At 29.0% G+C, this 16,160-nt stretch overlaps 2 protein-coding genes across 3 annotated transcripts; one reads left to right on the forward strand and one right to left on the reverse strand.

Moving 5' to 3' along the window:
* The first annotated feature begins 6,559 nt into the window (after positions 1–6,559).
* Positions 6,560–9,837, forward strand: LOC107935382 (gibberellin 2-beta-dioxygenase 8). Its single transcript, XM_016867976.2, has 2 exons — positions 6,560–7,137; positions 9,163–9,837. Exons 1-2 carry the CDS (start codon positions 6,692–6,694, stop codon positions 9,716–9,718), a joined length of 1,002 nt encoding a protein of 333 aa, XP_016723465.1. The 5' UTR covers positions 6,560–6,691; the 3' UTR covers positions 9,719–9,837.
* A 950-nt stretch (positions 9,838–10,787) lies between these two features.
* On the reverse strand, positions 10,788–13,344 carry LOC107935369 (uncharacterized). Of its 2 annotated transcripts, XM_041102668.1 has the most exons (6): positions 13,077–13,344; positions 12,854–12,975; positions 12,585–12,761; positions 12,345–12,420; positions 11,638–11,848; positions 10,800–11,100 (listed from the first exon to the last, which is right to left on the reverse strand). In XM_041102668.1, the coding sequence occupies exons 2-6, from the start codon at positions 12,878–12,880 to the stop codon at positions 11,019–11,021; spliced, it is 573 nt and encodes a 190-aa protein (XP_040958602.1). In that variant the 5' UTR covers positions 12,881–12,975; positions 13,077–13,344; the 3' UTR covers positions 10,800–11,018. The 2 variants fall into 2 exon arrangements, with proteins under 2 accessions (XP_016723446.1, XP_040958602.1); XM_016867957.2 differs by having other exon boundaries at positions 10,788–11,100; positions 12,854–13,341.
* Positions 13,345–16,160: the final 2,816 nt, after the last annotated feature.

The following is a 16,160-nucleotide window of genomic DNA, read 5'->3' on the forward strand; positions in this document are numbered from 1 at the left end:
AACAGTGGGCACTATCCCACCACTCAATCATTGAACCTACTAGACTCGTCAATCCTCCATGTGGATAATAATGGAGGCAACAAAGTCACCTGCTCTTTTTTTCTCCCCGACAGTGTGTTTAATTGGTTGCAGATTTTTTCGTTTTGGTCTTTTGGAAAAAGATCCACTTCCTAATAAATTTCTACGTGTTTCAGGCTGGCTGGTTAGCTCATTGGTATTGACAGGACGTGAAACTTTTTGATGGCCCATTTGTAAGAAACTATAACTGTGCTGCTCTTCCTGGATGGTGGCTGGTCAACCACACTGGGCGGCTAGCTGGGAATTATCGACACTGATCCTCCACTATTTCACTGTCGGCTGTGATCGAGTCAAGGTTAAAGGGAAACAACTTTTTAAAATAGCATATGCATATAATTTGTGTATGAGCTATGATAAAATATCTAGTAGCACTAAGGCATGCAAGTAGGCATTAGTGAGATCTGTTTGGATATTTTCCCATTCAATCTGGCAACAATTTGGTGTCTGGATAAACACGAGTGTGTTGAGTTTAGCTGAAACTTTTAGAGCTTTTTAAGTTCAGTGAATAAAAATTGTATGAAACAGAGACACATGTCATCCTATATTTTTTTAATTATTTATTCAACAATTTTTTATGTTATTGATATATAATTTTGATATTTTTTTACCCTTAATTTTTAATTTAAACTCAAAACCCCAAATAAAAAATCTTAAATCCTAAATCACAACCCTAAAAACTAACCTTAACTCTAAAATTGGTTCAAAGGTTCAGGGCTTGGATTTATGATTTATAATTTAGAGTTCTAGGTTTATAGTTTAGGGTTTAAGGTTTGAGGTTCGGAGTTTAGAGTAAAAAAAATTGCTAAAATTATGTATCAATGACATAGAAAATTTGTTGAAATGTTATTAAATAATTAGAAAATGATACAAAATAATATGACACCCCTGTTTCATACTATCATTTTCGGTGGATTGAGTACAAATTTTACCATAGCTTTATTTCTTTCCCAAGTTAATTAAATATAATTTCCAAGTAGATAGTTTAAAAATTCATCCAAGTTTTTTCCCATCCCAATTTCGTAATTATTTAAGTTTTTATATTATTTTTATTATCTTAAACACTAAATCTAAATATTATAATATACAAATTATTATTACAAAATTTTAAAAAAAAACATACACTAAAACTATCTTAATTTATCCATATATCTTAAACACAAGATTTGATCTTTAAGACAAAAATATAATCTTAAAAGTTATATTTAAAAATTAACAATAATCTAAAATATAAACATATATCTTTTATAAAAAATATTATAAAAAATAAATAAAAACGTATCTTAATAATTATAACACTTTTTTCCTAAAATTCCACTACAAATAAACTTCCTCCCAAAAATTCTAACACTAAACACACACACACACAAATAAAACTAACACACTTTCTTTCCCACCAGTGGATGATGGGGTCGGGGGACCAAACCCCCCTTTATATGGAAAGAGAAAAACATGTGAAATAGAAAAAAAAAATTGAAAAAGGAAGATATAATGTTCGGTCATGGCTCCCCCATTTTATTTTATTTTTCAGCCTTTTCTTTTATAAGGTTAATTTTTTTATTATTTTGATTGATGTTATCTAATGCATTGACGGTACCGTTAAAAAATAATTTTTACTAGTATACTCTTATTTTTCGGACATTTTGAAAAAAAAATATATGTATACTGGTGTCGCTTGACATAGTAGCGACACAAATCTTTTTTTGAATATAATATTGAGTGATGATTAAAAAGAAAATGAATTGTGCCGTTAGTGTGTCAAGCTGCACCGGACGATACTGTTCAAAACAACCCATTTTCTTAATTAATTTTTTTCAAATCTATTTTTATAATTAATTATTTTTTAATATTATTTTTATAAGAAAACCTACACAGTTGTCCTAAATTTTACCCACCCAGAATATAAACATCAAAATTTATTTTAAGCTTACCCAAAATATTCCTAATTATTTATATAAAAAATGTTAAATTAAAGATAAACAACTTGATTTTTTTTTCAATACTTACATTATAGTATTATATTATTCAACTTTTATATAATATATGTTGAAATCTAAACTTAACCTATATTTTAAATATACTTACTTTTTTTTACCTGAATTTATTTTTCACGTTTAATATTTTTATTAAACCCATTCAAATATAGTTTTATAGTGTGCATCACCATTATATAGCAGGTGGTAAGGTGAGGTTCGAGAAGCTGATCTAGGAAACTGAGTGCCCTTATCCTCTCCACCAGTCCCCTCAACTCAGTGACTCGAACAATATGGCATCACTATGAGTCCAACATATATTTCCATAGATGCAAGTTGACTTATGTTAGGTAACGATCAACAACCAAAGCCTGTTCATACCCTGTGCTAATGATCCATTAGGACTCACCGATAAAAAATTACAGTTGAAGTGATAAATAAAGTTATTGTTCATAACATTGGAGTTGAAGTTTCCATATATATATATGTATTGTGGACACACCTGAATTAAAAACCAAAGCCTGTTTATATCCAGCCCCGTAAGCCATGTTGCTTTAATTGCAACCTTTGGTATCTTCTTAACAACACAAAAGTCACTGTGTCCATTGAATAACAGTGAGGGAAAGGGATATATCTTGGTAAGTCCCATTGCTTCAAGTATTTTAAGCAATAAATCCTTCACTAGGGATCCTGATGTCGTTTTATATCAAAGCATTGCACATGGAAGCCCTCCTACAAAGAATTTCTCTGTAAAAATCACACATATATATATAATAAAAATATTCATAACCTGCATGTGAGTCTGGTTTGTGCTACGTATATTACCGACATGCTACTTTTTATATCTCAGAGACCATGGGTTTTTTTTTATGATTGGATTCAATTGGTGTAGATTCAGCCAAGTATGTATAAACGTATACCAAAATTTTCATTCACAAATATTACATGAAAAAATTCATTTGGTTCTCCTTCTTCCAAGTCTCCCCTTTATCTTTCACTCCCATTTCAAACTATATATAAATATATATATGTATATGTTTGGGACAACATGACAGTGCAGCCATTTGCATTTTCTCCGATAATCACATAAGAACGATCACAAACCACTGTTTTTGCCTAACCCAATAATTTACATCAATAATTATAATGATTGATATCTTTACTATATAGAAATATCTGTCCTTCAGTCTTCCTCAACAACACAATTTAAAGCATTCACACAGTGTCTCCCCTTCACCTATATATAGAGGTGTATATGACTACTTTATATTTGTATATATATCAGCATTAGCATCGTTTTCCTTGTAAGTATAGTTGTAATTTTCAGTAAGGATATATAGATAAGCTGATAATGTATTGATAGATGTAGACATTTACGTACAGTGACGTTCTAGTTGTTATCTGATACTTGACTTCAAATTTCGTCTTTTAATTTTCCATTTTTGTTTGTTTGTTTTATGTTCATACAGGTAAATATTATATTATAGCTCAGCACGTTTTCAACAACATGGTGGAGACTCATAACCTTATGACAAATATTAACCAGGTTAGATGAGATTATATGGGTAAAATTATTAAGAGTGGGATTATATTTTGCCCTTTTACTTGAAAAATGGTTAAATTAATCTGGGTCTTTTTATTAAAAATTAATCTTTATGAAGTGTACATGACATGTCACGTGTCATTTTTACAAAGTTAAAAGGATAGAATGCGTTTCTCCAACCTGGCAAGCTCTTAAAACAGGAAAATAATATAAATGCATGGCTGGTTAAAATTTCAGGAAAATTAATCTTTTACATATTTATTTGTCAAACGTTTATAGTATAGTAAAATAGTGATACTATATATTTATTTAGTGCCAACGTAGGAGAACGTAAATTTAATTACATTGAAGCGCATTTTTCTTTTATTTAAAAATTTTTTACTCAATAATTAATCAAAATACGGAGATATATATTTCAAAAAGTGGTGTGACATCACCTAAATATTCTTTTTCCAACTAAAAGTCAAAATTATATTCTTTTATATAAAATGAATAATGTAATTTTTAGTTTCTGAATTTGGTTTTTTTTTCCAATTTGATTCTGATTTTTTAAAAATTTATATTAGTTTTGAAACTTGACAAATTTTTTCTAATTTTGATCCTTGTGAACACATGGACTAAAATCAAGGAAAATTATTAAGTTTTAGACTAATATGAACAATAAAAAATTTAAAGACTAAATTGAAAAAAAAACGCAAGTTATGATTGGTGCTGTATCCCTGCATAAGAATCCAATAGGAAGATTTGTGCCACTTTCCCGTTGCAAATCCACGTGATGTGAGTGTGCCCAAAAAATGGAACATTGAAATGACCCAAATCGCCATCCATCAATCTATGCTAAAAAACAAAGCTTGTTGGTCATAAAGAAATTTACCAACTTCCAAATATAGTAAAAGATATAATGATAATTTAGTCCCTATGTTTATTTATTTTATTATTTTGGCCTTTAGTTTTTAAATTTTAATTAAATTATCTTATTTTAGAAGGAAAATTTATTAAATTGTTATATTTACATGTACTTTATTGTTGGATACGGATAATTTTAATAAACTGTCTTTTATGATCTTTATATGTATAATAGATAGCATGGGTCTCTTCTCTTGTACCTGTCAAATTCACTGCCATTTATTATTACTTTACATCCCCTCCATATGCATTTTAATTTAAAGTTCAAATTTATCTAAATTTTGATAAAAAAAATTTTGTTTTTGGAAATAGTTTAATTCTGAGTTTCATTGGCAGGGCGAAGTGAAAACAATCTTTTAGGAGTCGAATGAAATTTCAATTTTTTATAATTTATTTTTATAATTTTTAAAAGATTAAATCAAATTTTTATAATTTTAGAGGAGGCCAAAGTGTAATTTTATCTTTACTAATTTAATTTTTTTAATTTAATGGCTTAAATAACAATTTCATATTTTAGGGGGGTCGGAGCCCTGCCAGCCCCCTTAGATTCGCCTCTGTTGATTGATTTATTTTAGAAAAAATAAAAAAGTTATTTGACTCTTGATTTTTGTTGATTTTTTTTCTAATTTGTTGTTTATAAATTGTTTTGTGAAGAGTTAATTTTTTAATTATTTAATGATAAGGTTTAACGATATTACCCACTCGGATTAATGTTTTAAAATTTTCTAAATATGAGAAACAAATTTAATAAAATAAAATAAAATGAAAACACTAAATTCTTAATTTTACTTTTAATAAAACTTATTAATTTTCGTAAAGTAAATGAATGAAATTTCGAATTTCATCATTTTAATACATATCCATGATATGGGTGAAAAATAAAATTATGTAACAAATGTATTTATAAATAATAATTAAGTCTTTGGTTAAATAGTAAAGTATAAATGTGAAAAATTAAAGAGGTATGGGTTCAAATTATATTTTGTGTATATTTTTCTATTTTTTATATAAAAGATATTAAATGATAAAATACCTTAAAATATAAATTACTTTGAAAAAATGAGGGTATTTTCATTTTTTTAATTTAATAGATATTCGATTAACCCATGATATTAATTTAGTTAAAAGTTTTATAATAGACATATAGGAAAGTAGCATAATTACCAATATTAATTCGGTGTAATATACATGTAGTGAATATATATATATATTACAAAGCTATAATATTAGTATAAAAATATTTTGCATGATAGGTTGAATCCGTGCATTGCGAGTATAAAATTAGTATATGTCTATATCTTTATACCAAAAATATATATTCAACCATTATATTTGGTTTGAAGGTATCTATTATTTGACTATTATTGAGGCTTGTAAAGAAGCTATTTGGTTGAAGGGATCTTTAGTAAACTCAATGAAAATTTTCAAATCAATGCAGTATTTTGTAACAGTCAGAGTGTCATCTTCCTTACAAAAAATCAAATATTTCATGAGAGAACAAAACACGTTGATGTTCGGTATCATTTTGTTCATGATATTATTGCTTGTGGTGATATTGTTGTGAGCAAAATTAGTACTCATGAAAATCCTGCACATCTGATGACTAAATCACTTCCTATAACCAAGTTTGAGCATTGCTTAGACTTGATTGGTGTTCATCGTCGAAGTTAAACCCTTAAGGAATTTTATGGAAAAAGTGAAGAACTTGTTTGTTGAGAGTTCACGATGAAGAACTTGTTCATTGAGAATTCGTGTCAAGGTGGAGATTGTTAGAATTAAGGTACCCGAATAATTATTTAAATAAAATACAGTGGTAAAATAAAATAAAAATAAAATCCCTATAGAACTACACTTCTTTTGTTTTATTGTAGAATAAGATTTTTTAAACCTTATTAAGCTCCATCTATTTGATATTGATTAGAATAAGGTGTTTCAATCTTACTACACTCCTATTAGAATATGGTTTTACAAGCTTAGAAATAGACATAATCTACTCCTCTTGTAATTATTCGAATTCGACATAGTAAATTTTCTTCTCCTTTACCGGTTTTTTCCCGAAAGAGTTTCCACATAAAAATCTGTGTGTTCTTTATTTTTTATTTCTCTTTTCTTTACTATATATTATTACTACCCACATTCTATTTTTATAAGCATAATATTTTATCTTTATTGAAATCGTCATCAGTCCTTAGGCATGGATTCGGACCCACCATTCCATGAAACCTACAAGACCCTTTTTGCCGTCACTAAGCCTTTAAACAACGACTGGCTCGCGGCGGTGATGGCGGTGGAGGAACTTGAGCTTCCCTCGATTGATCTGACCTGGTTAAGCCTCGAGTCGCCGGAGAAGGAGAGGTGTAAGAATGATATAGCTAGGGCTGCTAATGAGTGGGGTTTTTTTCAAGTGGTGAACCATGGGATTTCGAGGGATGTATTGGAGAAGATGAGAGATGAGCAAGTCAAAGTGTTTAAGCAACCGTTTCAACATAAGTGTAGGGAAGACAAGTTCATGAATGTGTCGGCCGGTAGTTACAGGTGGGGAACGCCGACGGCTACTTGTTTAAGGCAACTGTCGTGGTCTGAAGCTTTTCATATCCCCATGACCGATATCTCTAGCCTTGGTGATACTTCTATTTTCAGGTATTTATGAATGAAACCCTTCTCTCTTTTTTTTTTCTTTACAATCTTGAAACTTTGCATGCATTTATATTGAACTTTGCATATGGTTCTTTTTTTTTTTTCAATTTAACATGAAAAAAATAATAATTTGTGATTTAAAAAAAAGGGTAAATACTTAAATTAAGATCTAACATTTTAGAGCTTACTTACATATGCGTCAAACCTTTTAAAATGGTCATATGAGGGTCTAACTTTTACATGACAGATGAATAAGATATTACTTAAAAATAAAATAAAATAAAATAAAAACACAATTTGAAACGTAATATACGAATTTGAGAAGCCCTTATTAGAGCACATATGTATGAAAATGTTTGATCCTTATTTGACCATTTTGAAAGATTTGTTCTTCACTTGAGTATTTTTTTAAAGGTTAAATCCTTATATGGCTATATATGTTTGAAAGGTCTGATCATTATGTGAGCAACCCCTAAAAGGTTGGGCTTCACTTTGAACATTTAACCATTAAAAAATTCACTAAACCTTTGACTAATGAATGTTTTTATTGTAATGTAAACTATTTGGATTAAGTCATAACATTTATAATAGTAGTAGGGTCAAATTAACTCAAATTAAAGTATATGAACTAAATATAGGGAGCAAAATCATTTATAATATAGCAAGTTGACATGGCATTATATTACAATAATATATTTGTCATCAAATTTAATAGCTACCATTTGATCACGACTAAAATTTTTAAATTTTAAAAGTATAAGGATTTTCATGACCACAAAGTTAAAGTATGCTACAAGTTTCCGTGCTCTTCAAATATTTAAAATTTAGTCCCTAAATTTTTTATTTTTAAGAATTTAGTCTCTTTACTTTTCAGATTTTAAAATTCAAGTCTAACTGGTAACATAGTTAAGTGTTTTTTGTTGTTAAATTCAGGTTAATTATGTCATTTTTTTTACTTAAATGGCTACCAAGTAAGTTTTTTTTTTAATTCCAAAATCTCACATCAACAAATTTAACAAAAATTTAACAGTGTTAACAATTGGACTTAAATTTTTGGAATCTTAAAAGTAGAGGGACTAAATTCTTGGAAATAAAAATATATTTTTTTTTACAGAAAAAAGGACTTATGGCATATTTTAATTTTGACCAAATTAAAATACAATGATTAAATTCAGAACTTATGCATGGTACAAGGGCTAATGACAGAATTTAACCTAAAACTTATTACCATAAAACCATTCAACGTGTCATGAGAATTTCCTTGCCTTGCAATTGCATGCATATGTTCTATTCCTCTCTTGCATGCATCAGCCAGCAGCATCGGCACCCTTCCCACGTACCAAGTCTATTGCTAGTTAAAAAGCTCTTGATTAAAATATTGTAATATTTTTCGGAAAAATGAGGATTTTAGTTTCTATATTTTTGTTTTTAGAAATTTAATTTATATATTTTTTATATTTTAAAATTCAGGTCTAACTATTCATCCATAATATTATTTTGTGTGCCTTAAATTAAGGTTAATTATACTATTATTTTTTAATTACATAGCTATTAAGTGAGAATTTGTTTTTATTTCAAAATATAACAACAATAGATTTAATAAAAAAATTAATAATGTTAATAGTTATACCTAAATTTTGAAATCTAAAAAATTGATGAACTAAATTCTTAGAAATAAAAGTACAAACACTAAATTAAAAATAGTTTATGGCATATTTGCATAATAATTTTAAAAAAAAATTGGAATCAAACAAAAGGTTAAATGATTTTAAACCAGTTAGATGCGGAATTGATACCAGTTCAATAAATTTTTTTAATTTTTATAAAACTAGTACACCGATGAACGGGTGAACTGCTCATTTCCATCATCTCTCTGGCATTTTTTACCTTTGCATGAGGCTCCTGTCAATACAGTATTACTGTTTTACTTTGGACCCAACTCTTCACAAATAAAAGCAATAATAATAAGTCTCAAACTATTATTATTTTACTCATTTAGTTTGTTCTTTTTTTAATGTGTTAAACCAGTTCATCATCCCTACACCAGTTCGCGACAGAAGTTGCCAGTCTTGCTCAAAAACTAGCCGAAATTTTAGCAGAGAAATCAGGTAAAAAATCAACGTTCTTCCAAGAAAATTCATTACCGAGCACTTGTTATCTCCGGTTGAACAGATACCCTCCATGTCCAATCCCTTTGTTCGGTCTAATGCCACACACAGACAGTGATTTCCTCACTGTACTGTACCAAGACCAAGTTGGAGGGTTACAATTAGTGAAAGATGGGAAATGGGTTGCAGTTAAACCAAACCCTGAAGCTTTGTTTATAAACATTGGAGATTTATTTCAAGCATGGAGCAATGATTGTTATAAAAGTGTACAACATTGTGCGGTTACTAATCCGACGAAAGAAAGGTTCTCGGTTGCTTATTTCTTTTGTCCATCGTATGACACCGTGATTGAGAGTTGTAGTGGCGATAAGCCTTCGGTTTATAGAAGGTTTAGCTTTAAGGAATATAGACAACAAGTACAAGAAGATGTTCAAAATTATGGTTATAAAATAGGGCTTCCAAGGTTTCTTGTATAAAAATAAATATTTGCCGAGTAAATAAGATCAGATAAAGCTTACTCGATATTATTTTCCTCAAACTCGAGACTTTTGTTAAAGACACATCGAGTTTTGCACCACTAGAAGTTAAGTTAGTATTTATAAGTTAAATTATCCTATAAGTCTTTGTATTATTCTTCGTAAATTTAAAATTTAATTTTTCTATTTTTTTTAATTTTTCTATTTTTTAAATTTTTAACTATCGGATTCCACTAAAGATTTGTCCTAGTCTGCTGATGTTGATGTTGTGCTATTAGGCTAACATTAATTAAGCAAAACCAGCCCTTTTAAATGGTTGCCCATTGCCCAAGAAATTTGCAATATAATCTTTTCAGCCCAATTTAACTTTTGGGCTACTAAATTGATCTGTTAGTAAGTTTCCACTGTTGTTTTAGGTACAAAGCAGTAATTTGTCATGGTGTTGGAGTCGATCGAATAAATCGGTTTGATTGAGAATCAATTAGTATATTGGTCTAAATGTTTAAATTGAACATTGAGTGAACTGCTCGAAATCAATAAAATATCAGAAATAGAGACCAAAAATACAACAACCAACCATTGAATTGATTTATTTTTAATTAATTTTTCAATTGTTGTTGGATTCACGATTGAACTGAGAATTAATGATTTTATCAAAAATTTAAAACATCATTAATTTGAAAAACAATCTTGTAACTACACCCTTTAATCCTCAAGACCAATTTTTGGTAAGAAAATGTAAGAAGCTTCAAAACCTATTAAGTTGAAAAGTAGGGTTAATTTTGTGTCTAAGTTAATTTGAATTAAATCAAATTTTTTGAATCGTTTTAAATTTGAGTTGTTTATATTCAAATGATTTAGGGTTCATGTTTGCTTTAAGTTAATTTGAGGTTTATTTTAGATTAAAGTTTGAGGCAAAGTTATTTTAACTTTTAATCATTTTATTTTGGATACTTGTATAAATTATTTTCCATTTAGATTGTTTTGGGTCTATTTGGATTTAAGTAATACGATCGAGTTTAAGTTGGAATTGATCCAAGTTGAAATTTCTAAATTTGAATGCAATTTTTTTTTTCTAAAACTTTGGAAATTTTCCTTCACTAACCGGTGGTATATAATTCTCATCAACAGCAAACATATTTCTTAATAAAGAAAGGAAGAAAACACTCACAATCAACCACTTGCACCCATTTATATTTGTCGGGCATGAACTAAACTCCCATGTGTGTGCTACATATAGCAACATACATTTTAATCAGCCTAATAGGTTGGCGAGAGAGTATGGTTCCTAACTACGCACTTAATCTAAAGCATTCTCATCTGCATTTGTTCGGCTAATTGTCAATGTGAAGTATATCAGCAAAATTGTACCCATGCTCGACCTGCCATTAAAAAAAGAAGAAGAAAATTTTCATTTTCAATATAACATATTGTTGTTGCAGAATCTAGGGTTGACTGTTAAAGGCGGTTCACGTTGTAGTTTTAGGTGCCGAAAACTGCTAAGAAAGTTAATCATATCATAGACATACCCCAAAGAAGGGATGGAAGTTCGTTTTATAGGCCAAAAGAGAACTAGGGATCTGCACACGTATGGATGATTTGACTGGATAGTACGAGTTAGAAATCCCCTAGATGAGCAGACATTTGTATTGATCAGCTCTTGACGGTAAGTCCTTTTATGGATGATTTGATTGGATTGTACGAGTTAGACAAAGGAAACTGGTGGTGGAAAGTGAGTGTTTTCAGTTGTAATGAATGTGACTTGCAGACAAGCAGATATTTGTATTGATGAGGTCTTAAGTGAGTGATCAAAGGAGGCCTAGGGATCTTGCACACAAGCCCTAACGAAACATACTTTCATGGATGATTTGATTGGATGTGACTTGAAGATCATAATAGTTTAGGTGAAAAAAACTTACAAGGTGGCAAAGAACATGAGAATCCTCTTGGGATCAAATAGCCATGGTGGAGGAGATCGCCTGATACTATTTCTCCTTAAGTTGGATCTACTTTCAGTTGCTGCTGTGATATTATTACCAGATGTCATACTAATGAGCTGATGATGGACTTGTGGATTGCTTAAATGATCGGTGAACTCTTCCGCCACCGCCATTAGCTTTTCCGGCGACCCTATCATGTTTTAGTTCAACATTTAATAATTCCATCCCCAATCTCAGAAATAAAAAATATATGCAAATTAACAGTTAATTTTGAACATAAATTTCACAACAATATGCGCATACAAAGAACATGCGTCCAAGAGAATCTATACTTCAAACCAAACAACACAAAAACAGACGTGATAGATAAACGTGTTTATAATTCGATCCCATATAATGATATTTGAGTTGATATTTCATGGAAAAATTCAATTAAAATATTTTTAAACTCGGGCGTGTGTTGAACTACTAAAATCTACATTACGTGAAACAACAAACATGTCACTATTGTCTACTAATTGTTCAGCATATGCAAATTAAGAAGCAACGGACCAATATTCAATACAGGTCGAGAAAATTAAACCATTATAAGCTTGGGAAAACTGGTAAATTCCGTCCATTATTTTCCGGGAAAATTTTCTCAAGAACAAACAAAGTAACAGTATGGGATGATTTAAATTTTGTACCTCCTGATGAAGAAGAAGAGTTGGAAACAAAAGAATCTCTATCACCTCTCTGAGACCCTTTGCGAGAAAGGCTTCTCTGCAATTAACAAAAAGAAAAAAGAAACACAAAATATAATTCTTGAGAATGACATTTTAATTATATATTATTATATTGAGATGACCAAATGAAAAATAAAACTGGGAAGCGAAATAGCATATTTGAGATTTTCCCAGAAAATAAATTAAAAAGGGAAAACTTACTGTGATTCTTGAATGTGGGTTGGCTTCTTTAATATTGGATCCTCCATGAGAGAAACTTTCAATATCAATAACAAAACTATCGGGTTTATTATCTCCATTGATATGATCCGAACCCGAATTCTTTTGTGTGGATATCCTTTCTTCCGACCCACCACCGTCGTAGGAAGATACGAAATCCTAAATCAAAATCAGAAATTAATGGAATTGAATTTTCCGTCAGGAAAACATTTGCAGAAAACTGAAATCCCAGAGAGAGATATTGTGCTTACCAACTTTGGATTTTCCGTCATGGCCATAATATTCTCGGGAAAATGAAGGGAAATTAATAATAAAATATAATAATAGAAGAGAGATTCTATTGCGTTTTCCAATGGGGAGACTTAATTAACACCTGGTTGAAATATAAAATAAGAATTAAAAAAAAACTTTGAACACACACACACACATATATATGCATGTATATATGTATATGAATATATGAATCAACCAAACCTGTTTAACGAAGACAAAAAAAAAAAAAACCAACTCTTGTTCTTTGTTGAAAAAAAAGACAGGTAGTTTAACTGACATATATGGTGTCAAATGAACTGAGTTTGCTGAAGCTACGAAAGAGAGAGATTTTGTTTCAGTTTTTTGTTAAAGAAAACGAATCGGGAATTTTGGTTTAGAAGAAGAAGACGACGATGATGGTGATGTAATTGAAGCATGCAAATAAAAGAATAAAAGAAAATTTGGAATATATAAAATGGGATGAGTTGGTGGTATGGCACTGATTGGATTGCATTGGAACATTTATGTACTTTATAATAAAAAAATTTATTTGTAGTAAGTATAATATACAGAGTGGGCAGATGATCATGTGGAGTTTGGTATATAATAATTGCTCATATACCCTTTAGATTATTACTTCTATTAAAAGATAAAAAAATGTTTTACTTGTTGAAGCAATGTCATATCTTTTTATATAAAGAAATTGTTTAAGATGGGTTTTTGGGATATGTTGTGGATTCAATCTTAACTTAATTGATATATGTATTGTTGTTAATGTAAGAGGGTGTTGGTTTAAATGTGCTGAAGCGCATTATTTTCCTATTTATAGGTTGGGGAGGGACTATAGATAAATTTAAACATTGTATCAAAAATAACAGAAATAATTAGAAACTTCAAATATATAAAAATTATGTTATATAAAGTGAAGAAATAAGAGTTGATATTCGACTTTATGTAGTATTAATTAATATTATAATAAGTCAAGTTTCCTTAAAAGAATGGTGAATGTGACGTCCTTTTGTTGCCACATAGTTATTTGGAAAAATTTATATTAGATTAATCCATAAATCTTGTTTATTATTATTTGAAAACTTAATTGAGCTGATGTTCGTATTGTTGTTAGTGCAAGAGGACATGAGTTTGAGTGTGTTAAAATATATGATTCTCTTGTTTAAAGGTTAAGGAGTGACTATGAATAGTTCTAGGTATTATATCAGAAAACAAATACTAGAAATGGTGATGTTACATTCTATGAAAGGAAGTAAATAAAAAAAAATCAATTTGAAGATTATACCTTTTATATTTATATTTATCTTTTTATTTTCTTATATTTTACTAAAAGAATTTATTTGTAAATTAACTAAAATATTAATACCAGCTAATAAGAAGTATAAAAAAAACCAATTAATAAGAACATGACACATGATATATTTTTATTGGATACTAAATTAACTAAAATGAGACAATATATATAATGAATTGAGGTATAATTCACGAGCTAATTTACTAGTAGAACATTATTAAATATATAATTAAACCATAATTAAGAAGGTCGATACCAATCGAATTAATACTCGTTGGGTGAGTTATATAATGGTTAGATGGGTGGGTATGAATATAAAAGGGAAAAATTTATATTTGAAGGCCCTACCAAAACTTAATGTGCCAATCATCGGTTCATTAATTATCTCTTTCAATTGGAAATTTTATGTTTTTTCCCTTTTGGATTACAATTTTGATAATGTCTGCTTGCTGGTATTCCTTCAGGTTTCGACCACCTAATAAATTTATATATATATATATATATATTTGGAGAAAATATAATATAATATAAATCAATTAAATACTTGTGTAATTGCAAATTATGGGTGTTGTTGTTTAAGTCTTTATTGATATTAGATTTATATTCTTGCTACACCGGGATTCAAATAATTAATTTTAATAATATTAGATAAAAGTTATTTAAATATTTTTGTTTTTTTAAAACTATTTAACATTAAATTTGAATAATAATGAAGGATGTAAAATATAAGTTAAATTGACATTGAAATGAAATTAAGATATGATAAGACATTCAATCTATTAAAAATAAAAAAAAATAGTCGACATGGCACAATTTAATGAAATCTAAATTTAGGGATCAAATTAAAAGTACATTGTCAAATTTTAGAATTAACGTGGACACAAAAAATTTAAGGATCAAGTTGAGAAAAATTGAAAAAAATAAAAGATTAAATATCTATAGCTACATATAAAATGAGTGTAATGACACTTATTGTACTCCCAATCCGTTTATAAAACAAAACAAAAAAAAACTTGAGAAATAATGTATCAAATGATTACCCGTAAAAATATATAATTTATTAATACATAAAAAAATAAATCTAAAACATTTTAAACAAATAATTAAATAACACAAAACAAAAAAGAATCTTTTGTTTTTCCAATTTTTCTTCTTTTTATCTTTCCTTTATCTCCAATTTTTTCTCACCCACCCATCCTCCCACACCAAAAAAAAAAAAAAAGCGCTACCATCCAAAAATTTATAAAATTTTCCCTAAGCTTTTGGATTTTTCTAAAATGTCCACTTAAAATTTTTAAAATCATCATTAAACTCTCGTAATATTTTGAAAATTTTCATTAATCCTCTTCAAGACTTTTTTTAATACAATATTAAGAGTGGAGATGAAGGTCACACGATTTAAATACGTGTCAAACAAATGCCTCTAACAAAATTTTAACAACCACTCCATTCAAATTAGGATAAATCGTTTGAGACCTTAATACCACGTACCACCCCTTCCTTATCTTCAAATATATAATAGATATTCTCTTTACTTTGCTTATAATTTTCTTAAGTGTTAGGTGATGGAAGTTAGGAGATTAAGGAAGAGAAGAATGATTGCAGCTTCCACTTAGATTTGGTGGTAGGCTAAATAATGATGAATATTTACATAGTTTGATAATCATATGGTAATACTTGTCCCTTTAACCCTAATCACAACCAATAATTATCAACCATAATTGATGCAGATAATCAATACCATAATCATACACATGTTGGCTACCACTACAACCACAAAACACTATGCCTGCAACTTTCATGAATGCCATCATAGAAAAAAAACACAAAGCACCAACTTAGCTTATCTTGTGTAATAATTTTTTAACAGCATTAACCAAGGCTATAGTAGCAACAGCAAAGAAGACAAAACAGTTCCATCATGGGCCGGCATGGATATATATATATACAAACTGAATGTAAGACAAAGGTGTTTGAAGGAAATGGACAATGTATGAAACAGA

This window comes from Gossypium hirsutum, chromosome D10 (genome assembly GCF_007990345.1).
Source record: "Gossypium hirsutum isolate 1008001.06 chromosome D10, Gossypium_hirsutum_v2.1, whole genome shotgun sequence".
NCBI classification, from domain to species: domain Eukaryota; kingdom Viridiplantae; phylum Streptophyta; class Magnoliopsida; order Malvales; family Malvaceae; genus Gossypium; species Gossypium hirsutum.

What these genes read in the sequence shown, in the direction of transcription:
- LOC107935382 (XM_016867976.2), top strand. Translation starts at nt 6,692, where the DNA reads ATGGATTCGGACCCACCATTCCATGAAACCTACAAGACCCTTTTTGCC. An exon ending in GGTGATACTTCTATTTTCAG is followed by an intron (nt 7,138 to 9,162) that starts GTATTTATGAAT and finishes GTGTTAAACCAG; the next exon opens with TTCATCATCCCTACACCAGT.
- LOC107935369 (XM_016867957.2), bottom strand. Translation starts at nt 12,880, where the DNA reads ATGGCCATGACGGAAAATCCAAAGTTG. An exon ending in TGACGGAAAATCCAAAGTTG is followed by an intron (nt 12,762 to 12,853) that starts GTAAGCACAATA and finishes ATTTTGATTTAG; the next exon opens with GATTTCGTATCTTCCTACGA. An exon ending in ACCCACATTCAAGAATCACA is followed by an intron (nt 12,421 to 12,584) that starts GTAAGTTTTCCC and finishes TGTTAATTGCAG; the next exon opens with AGAAGCCTTTCTCGCAAAGG.